This window comes from Macrobrachium rosenbergii, chromosome 10 (assembly GCF_040412425.1).
Source record: "Macrobrachium rosenbergii isolate ZJJX-2024 chromosome 10, ASM4041242v1, whole genome shotgun sequence".
Lineage (NCBI taxonomy): Eukaryota > Metazoa > Arthropoda > Malacostraca > Decapoda > Palaemonidae > Macrobrachium > Macrobrachium rosenbergii.
In genome coordinates this window covers 63,423,402-63,441,571 of record NC_089750.1, presented here as the reverse complement: position 1 = coordinate 63,441,571, position 18,170 = coordinate 63,423,402, and the positions used below count along the sequence as shown (strand labels likewise).

Sequence of the window (18,170 nt, the reverse complement as noted above, 5' to 3'; positions counted from 1 at the left end):
AATGTAAAGACTGGGATAGAAAAAATTGGAAGAATTTAAGGTCACATCTAGCTAAATTAGAAAGGGACAGGAAGAGGAAGGCGGCTGCTAGAGCACGTGGCGCCAGCTCCAGTGTTTGCGGTGCCAGCTGCTAAGCACCCAGCGCCAGCCTCCGCACAGCTGCCTCCTCCTCTTCAGATTCTTCAGACACCTGCCTCAGGTTCTCAGGCACCCACAGTTGTTGATCCATCGTTGGCTCCCATTCAGCGCCAAATGGACAGCATTTTGAGCTTGCTCAGGAATGCTTCATCGACTCCTCAACTTCCAGCAGACTTGTCTTTGTCTCCGGTGTCGTCGGATGTGGAAGAGGAAGTAGACCAGGACGCTTCTCCTTTGGCTTTTCTGGCCTTGCTGAGATATTTTCTTGCTAGTTTTAGTGATTTCTTCTCACCAGCGGAGCCGGCTTCGCCGCTCTTTGTATTTTTAATGATCAACCAGCCTGTCGACTCCAAAAGGCTTCCTAAAATGGTGCTTTCTCTCCTCAGCGAGAAAGGCCTTGAATGAGGTTGAGGGTTGGCTCTGAGAAGAGAGAGCAGGGGAAGGCCTCCTTCAGTTTTCCTCCTTCCAGACTGTCTCGAAGGAGGTACTTATCGTACACCACAGGAGAGGCTCCCTCCTTGGGAGCCTCTGCCTCCTCCTAGGGGGACTTCTCTGGGGTAATTTCATCATCCCGAAGGTCTGCATTTTCGTCAGCCAAGGTGATGTTCTCTGCAACCAAACCGGACCATCTCCTCAAGAACGTGTTTAAAGTCTTTGAAGCCTTGAGTTTCTTGGACTGGGCTGAGGAAGCTCTTGCACGTAAAATTAAGGATGTGCTGTTTTGCCTGAAGATTGTGCCGTGGAATGGCTTGGTGTCCTCTCTTGTACAGATAAGGGCATTAGAGACGGTTCCCAGGAGTTGGCCTCTCTTTGCTATTGGGGTGCTCAAGAAGAGAGACCTTTGGTGCTTGTACACCACCAAGGGGGTTGCTTTTCACAAAAGTTGGCGCTTCTTTTCTCTCCCCTAGACTGTCACCACCTGTTTCCACAGTCCACAGTACAAGAAATTGTGTCGGACCTTCAAAAGAAGTCAACACAAGACCTCTTGGCCTAGTCTACTGGATGCCCTAAGGAGATGGTTGCCTTTGGCACCAAGATGGTCTCTCCTCTCCAGCCACAGCCCTTTCATAGTAGCAGGCAAAGGGTTTACTCCAGACCTCGCTGGAATGTCCGCTTCTCATCTCATGCCGTTAAGTCCTCCTCCAAGCCTTGCTCACAGAAGTGAGGACTCTGTCCTCCATACTCCAGTAGGAGCCAGACTCCTTCATTTTTAGGAAGATGGGAAGCAAAGGGAGCGGAACGTTGGATCTAGGAAGTCCTGAGGGCAGGCTGCTCCACCCCTTTCAGGGAGAAACCACCCTTAGTCAATACGCTCATCGCATTGACTGCCTATTTAGTAGGGTTGGAGAGGTTTTTGGCCCTCTCCCAAGAAGTTTCATCCCTCCTCAGGAAGAGAGCAAAAGAGTTGGTTGAAGACGTCAGTTCTCAGGGGTTCTACAACTGACTTTTTAGTCCCAAAGTCATCAGAAGGTTGGAGACTTGTCCTGGACGTTAGCACCCTGAATTTCTTCGTCCAGAAGACGAAATTCAGGATAGAAATGAACTGGACCATCCTATCATCCATTCGCCAGGGAGGTTGGGTGATTTCCATCGATATGCAGGACACATACTTCCACGTCCCCATCAATCCGGACTCCAGGATACCTCGGGTTAGTGTTCTAAAACAGAGTTTATCAGTTTCAAGCTCTGTGCTTCGACCTCTCTACAGCTCCTCAAGTCTTCACTCGGGTTCTTGTCCCTCTAGCAAAGTGGCTGCATCGTATGGGAGTCAACATCTTTTATCTGGACGATTGGCTCCTTCGATCCTAGTTGAAGGGGAAGTGTATGGAGGACCTTCGGAAGACCATTCTCCTAGCCCAAAACTTGGGTTTATTGATCAATACGCAGAAGCCCCAATTGACTCTGACACATGAGATTCTATATTAAGGAATGACGATAGACTCAGAGTTTTCGGGTTTTCCGTCCCCCAAGAGAGTAGAATCCTGCCTGAGGGCGGTCAACGAATTTCTCTCTCTTCAAGACTGCTCAGCCAACAAGTGGATGAGTCTTCTAGGTAGTCTAGCCTCCATAGAACAGTCGTCTCTCTGGGCAGACTCCATATGAGATTTCTACAGTTCTTCCTGATGGCCAGCTGGGACCGAAGAAAATTCCCAGGCACGTTCATTTTTCCTGTGACCCCAGAAATCAAGGAGGAGTTGCAATAGTGGAATTCTGAAGACAAACTGTTAGAAGGGAAATCTCTTCCCCCTCTGAGCCCCGACCTAGACTTCTACTCAGACGCGTCGGACCTAGGTTGGGGGGCTGGGAACAAGGAATTTTCTGGGACATGGTCCCTGGAACAAATAACTTCACATATCAATGTCAAAGAGTTAAAGGTGATTCGTTTGGGGCTACAGTTTTTTGCATTGGATATTTTTAACAAGACAGTAGCAGTCCACATGGACAATACCACTGCCCTGTCTTATATCAGGAAATAAGGAGGGACTCACTCTTTCTCCCTCTGTGAGGTAGTGAGGACCCTTCTCCTCTGGGCGGACCAGAATCCTTACATGTTTTATTCAATAAAAACTAAATGTTTTGGCAGACTAGCTGAGCCGTCAAAGACAAGTTCTCCCCCACAAAATGGACCCTGGACCCTCTAGTCTGCTTAGATCTGTGGAAACTGTGGGGAAAGCCGAGTCTGGACCTATTTGTAATATCCAGGAATCATCGTCTTCCATTGTTCTGTTTGCCAGCCCCGGACCCTCTAGCATGGGCGACAGACGCCATGCTACAAAACTGGTCGAACAAGGACCTTCATGCTTTCCCATCATTCAGCATGGTGAGGGAAGTCCTAAACAAGTTTTGGACCCACCAAAATGTGACAGTGACCTTAATAGCCCCGTTTTGGTCCTCGAAGGAGTGGTTCCCGGATCTTCCCAGACTTCTGGTGGATTTTCCGAGGCTGCTCCCTCAAAAGCCAAGTTTACTCAGACAGCCCCACTTCAGGAGGTGCCATTGAGGATTGTCCACTCTGCCCCTGACAGGGCACAGACTGTCAGGAAGCTTATTAGAGCAAAGGGCTTTTCAAGATCAACTGAAGAGGCTATTGCTAGGTGTAGATGTCAATCCTTTAGCAAAGTCTATGAAGCCAAGTGGACAGTCTTTCATGCTTGGTGCAGAAGACATAACATCTCGTCTCCTCAGATGTGTATAGCAGATACCAGATTTTCTGCTGTATTCAAGGTCCTCTAGAGGTTTGTCCTCCTCTACTATTAGAGGTTACAGGGCCATGCTGGGCTGTCTTTCGACATAGGGGAGTAGATCTATCCTCGAACCAGGATCTTTCCGACCTCCTTAAGTCATTCGACACAGCCAAGCATAAGGAGATAGGAGTTGTCTCTTTGAACCTGGATATGGTTCTCAAATGGCTGTCTAGTCCCTGTTTTGAGCCCCTTCGTTTTATTTTGCTAAGGGATCTCACCAGAAAGACCCTTTTTCTTGTGGCTTTAGCAACTGCTAAACGTGTTGGTGAACTACATGCAATTGATAAGATGATTGGCATCTCCCAAGGGAACATAGTCTGTTCATTTACCTTGGGATTTTTAGCCAAGAACAAGATCCCGTCTCAGCCCTGGCCTTGTTTGTTTATTATTAAGAATCTGATGGAGGGCTTGGGACCAGAAGAGGAAGAGAGAGCTCTTTGTCCTGTGAGGGAATTAAGATATTATTTGCACAGAACAGGAAATCCGTGGACCTGCGAGTAACCTGTGGTGCTCAATGAAAAATCCTTCTCGTCCACTGTCTAAAAATGCCCTGGCATTTTTGTCTAGAGACCTTATTGCAGACGCACATTCTCTGATTGGGGAGGATGTCTTACCCTCATTTACATTCAAAGCTCACGAAGTCAGAGCGGTCGCTACTTCGTTAGTTTTTAAACATAACATGTCTCTCTCTTCCATTCTTCAAGCAACATATTGGAGGTGCAAGTGGATTTTAGCAACCCATTACTTGTGGGAAGTGGAAATGGTGTATGAAAATTGCAGTACCCTGGGTCTGTTGTTAGTGGCAGGCATGGTTTTGGGGAAAGAAGCGTAGGAATCATCCCTTCCATCCTTTTTTCTCTTTACCTTGACATAGGGTGTTGAGTCTTAGGGGAGCCTGGAGGTACTGTGTATCTGGAGTGCCCCCCAGTTTTTAGTGGATGGGTGGCAGTTTTTATGTATGTGGTGTAGGTGACAACATTGTTTTTTCTGGTTGTTTTTATTTGTAGTACTGCTCCCAGATCAGGGGTAACATTGGATGCTTTGCTAGCCATTGAAAATGTCCTTCGCTGCAAAGTTCCCACTTAAGTAGTAGGCACTCCACGGCTATACCGCCACACCAGTACAGGATAAGGTGAGCACCAACCAATGGCAGTATCTTCCTGCAGTAGCTCTCTCACCAGGTAAGGAACAACAAGTATTGTATCAATGCTAGCAACTTTTCTATTCTCAAATTCATTACCATTACTAATGTTTTGGAGTAGATATGTCCATGCAACCCACCTCCTGTCAGTGTGGGATTCAGCTATGTAATTACATGGTAAGTTACTTATTTTTTATGATAAAATGAAGTTTTGTATATACTTACCAAGTAATTACATGACCGGAGCTCTCCCTCCTCCCCTCGCATGAACAGAAGGGCACAAATAAAATTGAAGCTCTTTGCTGAGTTGTTCCTCTCTTTCCCCAAAAGTGGGCGGGGCTAGTCACCTACCTAAAAAAAGTAGCGCTACTGCGAACTTAAAAATTTTAGCTGCCGTGCGAGTTGAAACTAATGGCTATGTAATTGCTTGGTAAGTATATATAAAACACTATTTTATCATAAAAATTTCATTTTTAATGCAGTTGTGTTTGCCATTATATTATTTTTCTAAGAATTGGTTAAATATAAGATTTTTTTTCACTTCTTTCCAATTAGTAAACTGATTGGGTGATTTAACTTGAAAAATATAATTTTTCTGTAACTTAGCTAAAAGAATCTGTCTTCTTCATTTGGTACAGCACAGTACCTCTTTTTTTTTTTTTATTTAAATCTGCAGAATGCTCATATTAGAATCAGTGCCTGGTACAGGTTGACCATCACTAATCCGGCAATCAGTAGTCCGGAACAATCAGTAATCCGGCACAAATTTCGGCTAGAGTAATTTCTAATGTTTCCGCACTAATTTTCAAATTTCCCGGGTCGCTGCGCAAACTCGCTCGCCTGCTGCTTCGATTTGGTGGCGCAGTGTGCTGCATCAACAAACTGGTAGCCTAGCCTACATTATACTGAACTCTATTCACATATTAACCCTTAAACGCCGAAGCCCTATTTACAAAAACGTCTCCCGTATGCTGGCGGCGTTCGGGAGCTAGCGCCGAAGCGGAAAAAAAGTTTTTTCAAAAATCACAGCACGCTTAGTTTTTAAGATTAAGAGTTCATTTTTGGCTCCTTGTTTTCTCATTGCCTGAAGTTTAGTATGCAACCATCAGAAATGAAAAAATATCATTATCATATATAAATATTGGAATATAAGACAGAAAAAAAAAAAAAACTTATATAATTGTATACAAATCGCTGTAAGCAAAACGGTTAAAGCTAATGAGTTAATTTTTTTAGTTGTATTGTACACTAAATTGCGATGATTTTGGTGTATAACAGATTGTAAACGATTAAAGTAACAGAGAAAATATTATCACAAAATGATGCATGAATTAATGTAACGCATGGACGTAAAAAAAAGTTTTTTTAAAATTCACCATAAATCGAAATATTGTGCTAGAGACTTTCCAATTGTTTCAAAATGAAGGAAATTGATTGAATATTACTAGACTGTAAGTTTTTAGCTTACAATTGCATTTTTACCATTTCGATCGAGTTAAAGTTGACCGAAGGTTGATTTTTTCTATTTATCGTTATTTATATGAAAATATTTCAAAAATGGTAAAAGCCAAAAGCATGATTTATTTTTTGTTGTATTCTACATGAAATTGCGCACATTTTGATGTATAACACTTTATGTAACGAATAATATAAAACAGCGAAAAAATTACGACAAGGTGACTCAAGAAATGCTAGGATTTTTAGCGGAGTTCGCGCGCGAGGATGGAAGGAAAAAGTTTTTTTCAAAAATTCACCATAAATCGAAATATTGTGCTGGAGACTTTCCGTTTGTTGCAAAATGAAGGTAAAGGATTGATTGTTACTAGAATGTAAGAATTTTGGCTTACGATTGCGTTTTTCGAGCATTTCGATCGAGTTAAAGTTGACCGAAGGTTGATTTTTTTCTATTTATCGTTATCTATATGAAAATATTTCAAAAATGGTAAAAGCTAAAAGCATGATTTATTTTTTGTTGTATTCTACATGAAATTGCGCACATTTTGATGTATAAAACTTTATGTAACGAATAATATAAAACGGCGAAAAAATTACGACAATGTGACTCAAGAAATCTAAATCGAAATATTGTGCTGGAGACTTTCCGTTTATTGCAGAATAAAGGTAAATGATTGATTGTTACTAGAATGTAAGAATTTTGGCTTACGATTGCGTTTTTCGAGCATTTTGATCGAGTCAAAATTGACCGAATGTTAAAATTTTGTCAGTTATCGTGATTTAAATGAAAATATTTCAAAACTGTTAATAGTTAAAAGAATGATTTATTTTTTGTTGTATTCTACATGAAATTGCGCACATTTTGATGTATAACACTTTATGTAACGAATAATATAAAACGGCGAAAAAATTACGACAAGGTGACTCAAGAAATGCCAGGATTTTCAGCGAAGGAAAAAGTTTTTTCAAAAATTTACGGATGCCCCTCAGGACACCCGATGCTTCCTAGGGGTCGTAAAAGGCACGGGATGTGGTCCTTGGTCGCCTTCGGTCTGCGTGGGCGAACAACACGGCGCTGAGAAGCTGGGTCACTTTGGCTGCTGGGTCCTTCTCCAGCATCCCAGTCTAAAACTCGTCTCACACGCTCACTACCAACAGGCAGTATGCGCCTTTCACGGTCCTGACGGCTTTGAGACATCTCTGCGAACGTCCTGTTGCAGCACAAATACGCAAACACTTGCCAAAGTTCTGCAAAACATGGATGCGTCAAAAAATCGCTCTCGCACGGTCCGACGCTGATGCTGTCTGGTACGAGAAGGAGGGAATTCTCGCATGCGCGTCTGGGTGACGCTTATAAACAAAACAACAGCTTGATCCGTGAACTCCCAGCATCCCTCAAGGCGCGTTATTTGAAACCTTCCGCAAACTAGGCCTATAATTATTTTTCCGCGAATATTTAAAAAAAGCATTTTTAGTCGACGTATGGTACGTCCACTTGACATCCAACAGACAATTTTCGTGGACGTATGGTACGTCCATTAGGCGTTTAAGGGTTAAGGGTATTATACAAACATCAACATAATGAATGTGCATGTTTTTCATGGATCTTTTAAAAAGTTATGCTTTACTACATTGTTTCCAATTGCGTATATTCTCATATTGCTTTTGTATTGCTTCTAGTTAGCGTAAATGAATATGGATAGTTTATTTATTTGGGGCAAGGATATTTTTCGTTATACGAAGTGTTTTTAAGTCGAAATATAACTTAAATAGGTCTCGTTGTGAAATTAATTTAGCTATTTTTTCGTTAATATATGACGTTTGCGGGAATCACGGCTGGCTGCTTTGGGGGCATTTTTTTTTTTTTGAGTAAAAAAAATCAAGATTCTGTTCGCTATTTTCTCTTGATTTCATCATAACACGAGCTTTACGTATTTATCTTTTATCGGCATGAAAACAGTAATAATTTGTATTCTTTCATGCCCAGTAGTTTTGATTAAAATACATTCTTTCCAGTTTTATTTACGGTTGTGCTTCATCCATGTTGCCGATGCACGATAATTTCTAGTCATTAGCAGCTTGAATATTGTTTCCTCAGCTTCAGCTACAACTTGCAGCTTAAAGTTACTGTAGCAGTATATTTCCCTGCCGATCTTTTCTCCAAAGCAAACAAGGGTATAGTGTAAAAAATATTTCAGTCTTTAACGTCATTTGTAACATAACTACAGTAATTGTGTATTACTGTACGATGGTTGAAATATAAGCACAACTGTTGTTATCCAATACGATTATTAGCAAAACAACAGTTTCCCGTTCAGTTGTTTATGGCTGTACACATTTACGCAAGAGTATAACGTTACTAACAACACTTTTATCATTCTCTTTTACTTTTTTAACTAGCAGATGGAATAAAGAGATGGAGGAAAAGAAGTTGGTCTATTGTAAGTTGGTCTCTGTCGCTGCCTGCGCCTGCGCAAAATCTAAAAATATTTCCTAAATATTTTCGTATCGGTATTAATTGCTAACCCCATCGTAAACTCGAAATATCGTAAGTCGAATTATCGTAACCAGAGCACTACCTGTATTTGATAATTGTCTTTTCTTTATTAACCAACTTGTACTGATTTATGGGATATTTTAATTCTAGGATGAGGTGCTTAGCTACTGTGTTTCGTGTATTCTAGCCTAATAAATGGCTAATCCGGCACCCTCTAGGTCCCAACGATGCCGGATTAGTGATGGTCAACCTGTAGTAGGTTACTTGTAAGAATTTTATCCTTTTCATATGTGACATCAGTCTTGAAGACATTAATGAAAAGGAAGACTGTCATTTACCAGAACATAGCTGCCCTAATTAATATAGAAATCAGTCAATAATATTTTATCCTTTATTATTTAACTTTTTATAAAATACTCATCTTGTTAGTACTTGCTTTGCATATGTTGCTGTCTGGATGTAACCAGTTGTTGATTTTTTTTTTTCATTTTCCAGATCAGATAAGCATTGAAGAATTGGACATCATCTATCGTATACCCCACTGTGTGCCCATATCTGCCCATCATAAGTGGAATTTTGATGATTTGTTAGAGAAGATGTGGGAGTACCTAAAATTATGTCGAATGTAAGTAAAACCTCTTTATTGCCAAAATTCTTTTGTAAAGTTAAGGAACTTGTATTCAGAATTTTACTTTTGACTTGAGAGTATCTCCTAGCAGCTGATTATGTCACAAATCTTTAGAAGTGAGTCTTGGAGTATGTGAATTTGGATGTACTTTCACCGTATGTATTTTATTTTCTTTAGTTGTAGTAGTAGTAGTGGTGGTAGAGGATGCCTGTCTCGTTTCTAGAAAAAATAAGAGGTGAAAATTGGAGTAGGGTGAAGTTAAGAAATATTGGATATCCAGACAAGAATAAACCCATGGGAATGGATGAAAAATAGAAGTCAGAGAACAGTGCAGTAGCAAAACAAACCACAAAAGGTGCCTCCGTTATGGAAGTTACCCTCATTATTATGTATAAGTATACTCTTGTTTACATTTTTGATAGTCATGGTTAATGAATGATTGCTTGCATTTGACATTATTTTTCTCTGGTGGGTTATGTTTTTTGCAAGTGTTACCAAGATTTTCAGTGTTTTGGATTGTTCACATAAGGTAGACTGATGTAATCCTAATTGCTACCTCCTTGCAGGAATAGGATTTTTAATGTATATGTCACAGTAAATACATGTTTTAATGGTCTATTACATGAGCTGTTTTAGAATTTGTCATTTAAGTGAAATGATATTATTTTGGCATTCCTTAGGAACTCGGTCAAGTATTGATGATAATATTTAAAGAGAATCATGGCATGGTTAGCTGATGGGAAACTAATATAATTTCAGATCTTGTATTCCATTCCAGGCTATTTTTTAATAGGCACAGGTCTTTACATTTCTGTTTACTTATTGTAGTAATTTTGTACTAAATAGCAAATAATGGATCTCATTATGTGACATGATAATTAGTGATGAGAAATTTTTTGCAAGTTTAGATTTTAGCCCCTTCAGGCCAAGTTTCTTGTTTGTGAACAATCTTCATCTGGAAAATTTTCAACATCTTATAAATAAAACATGTGGGAAAGCATTTATTACAGTATTAATTATTCATATCATATAAGATTAAAGAAAGAAAATTCCTTTCCATTTTCCCAGGAATTTATTTTAAGGTTTTCAGTTAGTGTAATTTTTGTTTGAGTATGGATCTTTATACTTGAAACCCCTCAGGTGTTGGGACTGCCTTTTACATTTTTCACACTTAGAAGTCTTCTGTGTATTATATGCTGCTGTAAATTTCAGTCTAGGAAAATTCTCAAGCCAAAATCATAATATAAGTCAGGTTTAAATATCAAGACATTCACTGAGGCATCATTTGACCTTATTGTTTCTGTGCTGAAAGATGTTGCTAGTCATGGACCATACAACATTGTATTCCTTAAAAAATAAATTGCTTGGAAGCTATGAAGAATGAAATAATGTTCATTATTTGGTGTGAATCTTACCTACTGTTAAAGGTATCTTATATATGCTATTTAAACAGTAAGTAAGTAAGTATTTAAATAATAAATTTCATTATGAAAATTTACATTTTTGGAAAATTTTCTTTTATGCTCTCACATTCCAGTATATCCCATCATACACTGTATAACTATACAGGGAAGATAACAAGAAAAAGAAGAGAAAAGACTATATAAAGCACAAGTATAGACTATCCTAGACACAATTTTGTTGTGTACACATCAAACAAAAGAGTTTAGTGTAAACTGATATAAGTGAAGCAGAAAGAGAAGTAAGACTTAAGAACTGTATTTATTAAACAAATTAGAAATGTATCACAAACAAGAGTAAATAGAAGTAGAGAATAAATCATGAGTACATGTAAATCAGGATTTTGGTCTTGGTACATTATATTGAAATACAGACAACAGGTCAGTGATGCACAGCTAAATGCACTCGAGTTTAATAACATAGTTTTATGTTAAAAAACCAGGTTATTTTTACTAATTCTCATCATATATCACTGGACTAACCTCTTTGCATTGCTGTATATTTTAAGTGTATTCAGAGGTAAACATTGTCAAGTTATCATACTCTCCTATCCTTATTTATTTTCAGTTATACCAAACCGAAAGGTCAGTTACCTGACTACAGTGCCCCAGTAGTTTTGCATTCTGAGAAAAGGTCTGTGGAAGACTTTTGTAACAAGATTCATAGAACGATCATCAGAGAGTTCAAATAGTAAGTATATTTTTCTCACATAGGCGTAAGTAGGTGTGTGTGGTTGTTTAATTACTACACTGTTTTAAAGAAAAACTCATGTTAGTATAACTTGCAAAAATATTTTTTGGTTATGCTTAAATTCTTTTTAAAGGGAAGCTGTTTCTTTCTTTTCAACCATGTTCAACTGATTATTATTGTCAAAGTGTAGCTGGACCACTGAGCCATTCTTACTCAGGTCTGAAGGATTTGTTCCTTAATGAGAAGTTGAATTGCTAGATAGTAAAAGACCGGAGGGGATGGATGAAAAGCAAGATACAGGAAGTGTCACAGAAAACTATGTATATTGCTTACATTTTATCAGGAAAGTAATGGTGTTTTGTATTAGTTGACTGTATTTGCTAAGACGTGTTGGATAAGTAACATGTAGTAGGCTTAGCTATTAAAAATATTTTCATTATTTCTCAGGAAAAAAAACCCATCTCGGGTACACCTTGTTGAGGGTTAATGCCATTAATGCACCTCATGTTTGCTGCATTCCTTCGGTCCTTAGCTGCACCTACTTCTTATCCTCTTACTTTATTTCCATTCCTGCTTACTTTCTTCAGTCTTGTTTCCCATCCTTCCTAACTATTACTCCTCGGTGCAACTGTGGGCTTTTCACCCAGTTCCACATTAGGTTCATGTACTTGATCTCCTATATTTTCTGGGTCTCTGTCTTGCTGCCCAACCACTCCAACTACCTCTTCTCACTGTCTTGATTGGTGAATTGCTTGACAGCCTAATTTTCATTTAATTAAATTGACATGCAAAGTGTGTAGACTCATCCCACTTGATTTTAGCTGAGCATCCTACCTTTGGCACCGAGCACCCAGATGTTGGCTCCGAATGCTCCATAGTTGCCGCTGAGCACCCAGAAGTTGGCGCTGAGAGGTCGGATGCAGAAGTCTGAAGCGGCAAAGCGGGCTCAAGTGAGCTGAAGAGAGTGCTTAGCAGGAGATGGGCGCTTACTCGAGGCATCTTGTAGATGGAGACAAGCCCTGTAATGCGTTTTTGTTTCATCACGCAATTACGTTTGCCGTTCTCTGCTTCCTGTCAAGAGGTAGGGAGGCTAGCTTCATCCCTCAGCCTTCCTAGGTTTTCGCTGTGGTTCCTCTGTCCCTTCTTGGGTCCGACTTCATGCCTGGATTCAACTTCCAGTCTCCTGGCATCAACCAACCAGCACCGGGCACCGATTCCCGAATGCCCTCCCCCTCTTCCAGAGTGCTTGGCACCATTGGTGCTCGGCTTCCACCACTGAGTGCCTAACGCCCACCCACAGGCTAATTTTTTCTTTTTTTTAGAGGATTGTGTTTGACCTACAGAGTTGGTCACAGCCTGGTTTTGGACTAGGCTTCTGTGTTTTGTTGTGCCTAGATTTTGGTGGATTAAGTTTGCCAGATATAAGTTCTGTTCCACTTCCAGCTCCGCATATGCTTCAGGGTGTATGAAGTACTGTCAGTCCACACAGGCCGCTGAGTCGACAGCGAGTCCGGACTTTACCTGCAGTTCATGCCATGACCTTCCAACAACAAAATAATTTCTTCGGTGAGCAAATCAATCAAGTATTACGGACACACGAGTTTTTCAGGGCTCTAAAGGTCTGGCAGTCGTATCGAGCCATCAGAAGAGTGTCCTTCCTTCCGAGTGGGCCTTCGATCCCCTGGTCTCTCGGGATCTGCAGGCCCTATGGGGTGAGACGACTTTGGGCCTGTCTGTCACCACAAGGACCCTTTGTCTCCTCCCTATTTTCCGGTCCCAGACCCTCTATTATGGCCAACAGTCGCCAAATACAGACCGATCCTTCTTGGTTCTCCTCGCCTGACACATTCTTATGGTTCAGGGAAGCCCTAAGTAAGTTTCAGGCTCACTGTAACGTTATGAGAATCGTCATAGCCCCATTCTGTCCTACTTAGAATGACTCCCGAATCTGCGACAGTTGTTGGTGAACCTTCCAGGTCCCTTCCCCAACTGTTTCTCCTCTGTCAACCTCCCTCAAGAGATACCACCAAATGTGGTCTGCTCTTGCCCGGACAGGCTCCAGGCAATATGGAGGCTTGTCAGTTGAAAAAGTTTTGAGATCTATCGCAGAGACTATGGCATGCAAATGTCAGTCTTTTGGCTACATCTACCAGACTAAGGGGTCGATTTTCCATAACTATTACCTCAGAGACTTCGTCTCCCCTTTTAAGACATATGTGACCCGATGGCAATTTACCTCTTTTCTGAGGAGGTCTAGGTTCTCTAGTACTCCTCCATTTAGGAGTACAGTATAGAGCTATGCTTGACTCAGGTTTAAGCACATAGACTAGATTTATTCCTAATCTCCATCCCTCCTCAAGTCTTTTATCCATCCAAGCCAGGAAGAAATTGACTCAGATTGTTTGTTACCCTTGGGTATTTTAGCCAAGTTCAAGGTCCCATCCAAGACCTGGATCCAATTTTTCTCCTTTTAGATCGTTACGGACTTCCTTGATTTCCAGGAGCACCCGACATCTCATGGTCTAACTCGCCTGGCACCCAGCTCCTGTGGCCGGCGCCAGCTCACGCTCTGAGTGTCCACCAGCTCCTGAACTCTGAGCTCACCTGGCACCCAGCTCCTCTGGCGCCAGCCACAGCCTGGCGTCAAATTGTGCTCCAAGTGTCCGCAAGCTCCCAAGCTCCAAGCTCACCTGGCACCCAGCTCCTCTGGGGTCAGCTCATGCTCCGAGTGTCCGCCAGCTCCTGAACTCCTAGCTCACCTGGCGCCAACTCTTTCTCCGGGTGTCCGCCAGCTCCTGACCCCCTAGCTCGCCTGGCACCCAGCTCATCTGGGTCCAGCTCTTGCTACAAGTGCCCAGTAGCGCTCCCCAGCTTGGAAGTAGTATAGAGAGCTGTCTGTCCAGTTGGAGTTCTTCAGAAATTCCCTGAGCTGAACCAGAACTCAGAGAACCATCCATAACCTAGGGAGTTATGGCAAGAACCCATCTCTCCCTCTGTCTAAACATGTTGTTCTCCATCTTATATGGACTTCATTTTTGAGACAGTCAAGTTTTTTTTGGAGTGCATTTTGCCTACTTTGAAGCAGGGCTAAGGGCATCAGAATAGCTTGTACCTGCTTAGTTTTCAGACGCTGTATGCTCCGTATGTCCATTCTACTTTTGACCTACTGGAAGTGTAAATGATCTTTGCTTCTCACTATTTTTATGAAAGCTTAAACATTGTTGAAATGTTTGAAAACCTCAAGACCATTTCTAGTAATTGGCATGGCATTGCGGAAGGAAGCACAGGATGTTCTCCTACTATCTCTTCACCTTTTCAGTAAAGTGCTGAGTTTGGAGAGCCGGGGGTACAACGTACCTGGAGCACCCACCACTCTCAGTGGATGGGTTGTGGCTTTATTTCAGTGTAGGTGTCAGCGTTATTGGGTTGTTTTGGAGTAGAATATGTCCCTGATCCCACCTCTTATCAGTTTGGAATCAGCTATGTAATCACTGGGTAAGTCACTTATATGAAAATGACATTTCTTATAATAAAATCAAGTTTTATATATACTTACCCAGTAATTACATGATCGGAGCCCTCCCTCCTCCCCTCTGGTCTGATGGACATTAGTCATAAAACAGAATGGGGTGGTTAGTTAAGTTGTTCTTAGTATTGCCATTAGGGGGTGGTACTGTGCAATTACACTGAGCAATTGAAGCGCTATCCCTGAAATTTGAATTTAGGCTGCCGTACTTGGAAAACTAATAGCTATGTAATTACATGAACTGGGTAAGTATATGTAAAACTTTATTATAAAAGTGTCATTTTGGAACTGTTTGCAATACTGTACTGCATATATGTACATAAAGGGTTACATGTTCATTTTTCCATGATTTGATAACTTTCATCATTATCATCATTAGTAAAGCTTTTGTCAGACTTTACCTTTTTATTGCACGCCCAGACCACCTTCATCTTTGAAATTTATTTTTCAGCTAGTGGACCCTACATCTTTTTTGTACCTTCTTCATTCATATGGTGATCCTTCACTACTCTTCATTCATATGGTGATCCTTCACTACTCTTCATTCATATGGTGATCCTTCACTACTCTTCATTTATGAATCATAGCATTCTGTATCACTTTTTCAGAATGCATAATTCATGTTCTCTTAATTAATGGGATTCTCACTAACTAGTGGTGTAGCAGTCCCCACTTTGTCCAGGCTGTTACTACTATATAAACTTATTACACACTCAGTACCTTCTTCATAATCCAGCATGAACCCAAGGTAACAAAAATAATTAACCTTTTTAATACCTGTCGGGCCATAACATTTGCTCTTTTTATTCAGTTTGTACTTTGAGCATCCTTACTTCATTCTTGACATTATTTGGTACATACAGTACAAATGTTTAAGTTCACTTCACCCTCACATTCTTCAGTGTTCATATAGTTACTGTGGATTCCTTACTGGTCACCTTTAGCATTGTGCCTAAATTGATTTTCAGTCCTTTGCTCACTCATCCCGATTTCCATGTTTTAAATATTTTTTCTCTCTCCACTGCTACACCAAATCATCTGCATGTGAGCAACTCTCAGAGGTCTTCTTTCTTACACTCCTTTGTATCATCCTTCATTATTATGTTGAGAAACAAAGGTCCCAGTGCTAAGCCTTGATGAGCACCAATAGTTTTCAAAAATTCTTATACTTGCCACTCTCTTTGCTTTAGATTTTGTGTTATGGTCTGGTAAGATCACTATCCTAATGACTTATTCCAGTATTCTCTGCTTACATAATGACTGTCAGTTGCCTTCTCAAGATTCACAATTATATAGGGTATTGGATTGGATGGGCTTCATGGAAATTATGCTAAAAAGCCAAGTCCTAGGACAAATTTAGTCAGTCAGTGCTAAAGAAAGTGAAAAGAGAGAGTTGGAGTGGTTGGACAGCAAGTTAGGGATGTAGAAAATAAATGAAGTACAAGAGTCTAAAGGGGAACTATGAAGTGATTGTTACAGAGGTTGGATGGAAAATTGAAGAAAGGAAGTGGGAATGGAGGTGAAGTCAGAAGGTAAAAAAATGGGTCCAGCTAGACCCTGCTGCAAACACGTGCAGTGCACCACATGAGGTCCACTGATTGCACTACCCCGTTATGGGGTAATTATTGGGTATAACCTTGTCCATTTTAAATAGTACTTCTGGTTGCATTATTATACTGACTGCCTTTGTTGTAACACAACATAACATTTTCTTTTTTAATGCAATTGCCATAATACTCTTTTACCGTTTTTCTCTATCACTTGGTTTGGATAAACTATCAAATAATAATGAAAATAATCTTACATTTTCATTCCACAGTTTTTAGAATTTTTTTTACTTCATCTTGGTTCTTAGTATCAGTTGGATTTACAAGCAGTCTTAATAACTATCCATTTTTCTTTTTCAGTGCCCTTGTTTGGGGAAGTTCAGTCAAGCATCAGCCACAGAAGGTTGGTAAGGAACATGTCTTAAATGATGAGGATGTAGTTCAGATATGTAAGAAGGTGTAATAAAAGTAGCCTACAGTATTTGGTCAACTAAAGTAGAGGTGGCAGTTAAGGGAATGCATTTTCTTTTAACACTCCTTACTGTGGATTGGTTGGAAAATCTTTTTACACATTGTTATATTTCCTTCTAAGAAGTGAAAGGTGTATCTGTTCTTGTATTTTCTTTCATTCACTGTATAGCTTCATATAAATATAAGTTTTGGAGTAAAATTAGTAATTTTAGAATTTTTGTAAGTGACACAGGGAAGATTTTGTATCTTTTCAGTATACAAAGGCACACATTAATAAAGTATGAATTTTCTTTCAAATAACAGAGGAGGTTGATTTTGACTGCATTGGTTTTTTTTTTATGCCATGCTTCAGGTTAAGTGATGTAGAGGGCATCAGTATTGAACAGACTAAATTTTCTGCAGTGCCATTTCCATGTATAATTCTACTAACCAGCATGGAAAATATCCCTAAATATTTTGACACTTTATGTACAGTTCCATCTGTGTTTTAACAGGTTTCAAGAAATTGCAGTGCCTTTATATTGAAAGTAAATTTAAAAACACATCCTATATATTGTGTTTGTAATTTAATTGTAAGGTCAAACCAGTTAAAAAAGACTCCCAAGTGAATTAAAAATGTTTATGCTGCATTTGGGTAATGATGTTCTTATTTCAAAAATCCATTGTAATTTTCTGATTTAAAATGGTATAAACTAGAGTGCAAAAATTTTTGGTATCAGACTGATGTTGGTTTTCTAATCATGTTAATTTTTTTATATTAACCTGTCCACTTTGTCTCTTCCTAAACAAATTATATTAAAGATATCTTACAGATTACAGCTATGATTATTTTTGTCCAGTGGCGTAGCTGGCATTCCATCTTGGGGGGGGGGGGGACCTAGGTGGGGCCCAAGATATTTTTTGGGGGCCAAAGAAAATTACACAAAACTATTGTACCATTTCTGTAATTAGTAAAATATACTATTCTCGAATGTATATATCCATGTGAATGAAGGAAAATAATAGTACTGTATCAGTAATTAGTAAACCTGTATTTGAAATTATAGAGCTCAATTTTTAATTAATTTTCAACTCTTACTATATGCATATGTATCAAGTACTGTAAGGGTTAAAGTTTAGCTACAAAGGGAATTTCAACTGGGGGAACCAAGCATCTGACTGCCCCCCCCCCCCCAACAATAGTGACGCCATGGTCTTTGTCTAAGACAAAAGAGGTTGGAATGCCAGATCCAGCTGATGAAGTTATCAGAGCTAAAATGGCTATATCTTTAAGCCTGTTAGAAGGTGACAGATTGAGGAATCCAACATTAGAAGGTGACAGATTGAGGAATCCAACAATAGAGTGGAATGAATAATCTTACAGGTTACAGA

General features: G+C 40.0%; 1 protein-coding gene across 1 annotated transcript in view; it reads left to right on the top strand.

The window, feature by feature from the left end:
- The window catches only part of 128up (GTP-binding protein 128up), a 37,178-nt gene extending 19,563 nt beyond the window's left edge, over positions 1-17,615 (top strand). The window contains exons 7-9 of the mRNA XM_067110372.1: positions 8,972-9,101; positions 11,133-11,255; positions 16,689-17,615. Coding sequence (XP_066966473.1) covers positions 8,972-9,101; positions 11,133-11,255; positions 16,689-16,791 — 356 coding nt within the window. The 3' untranslated portion in view covers positions 16,792-17,615. The remainder of the gene's footprint in view (positions 1-8,971; positions 9,102-11,132; positions 11,256-16,688) is intronic.
- Positions 17,616-18,170: the final 555 nt, after the last annotated feature.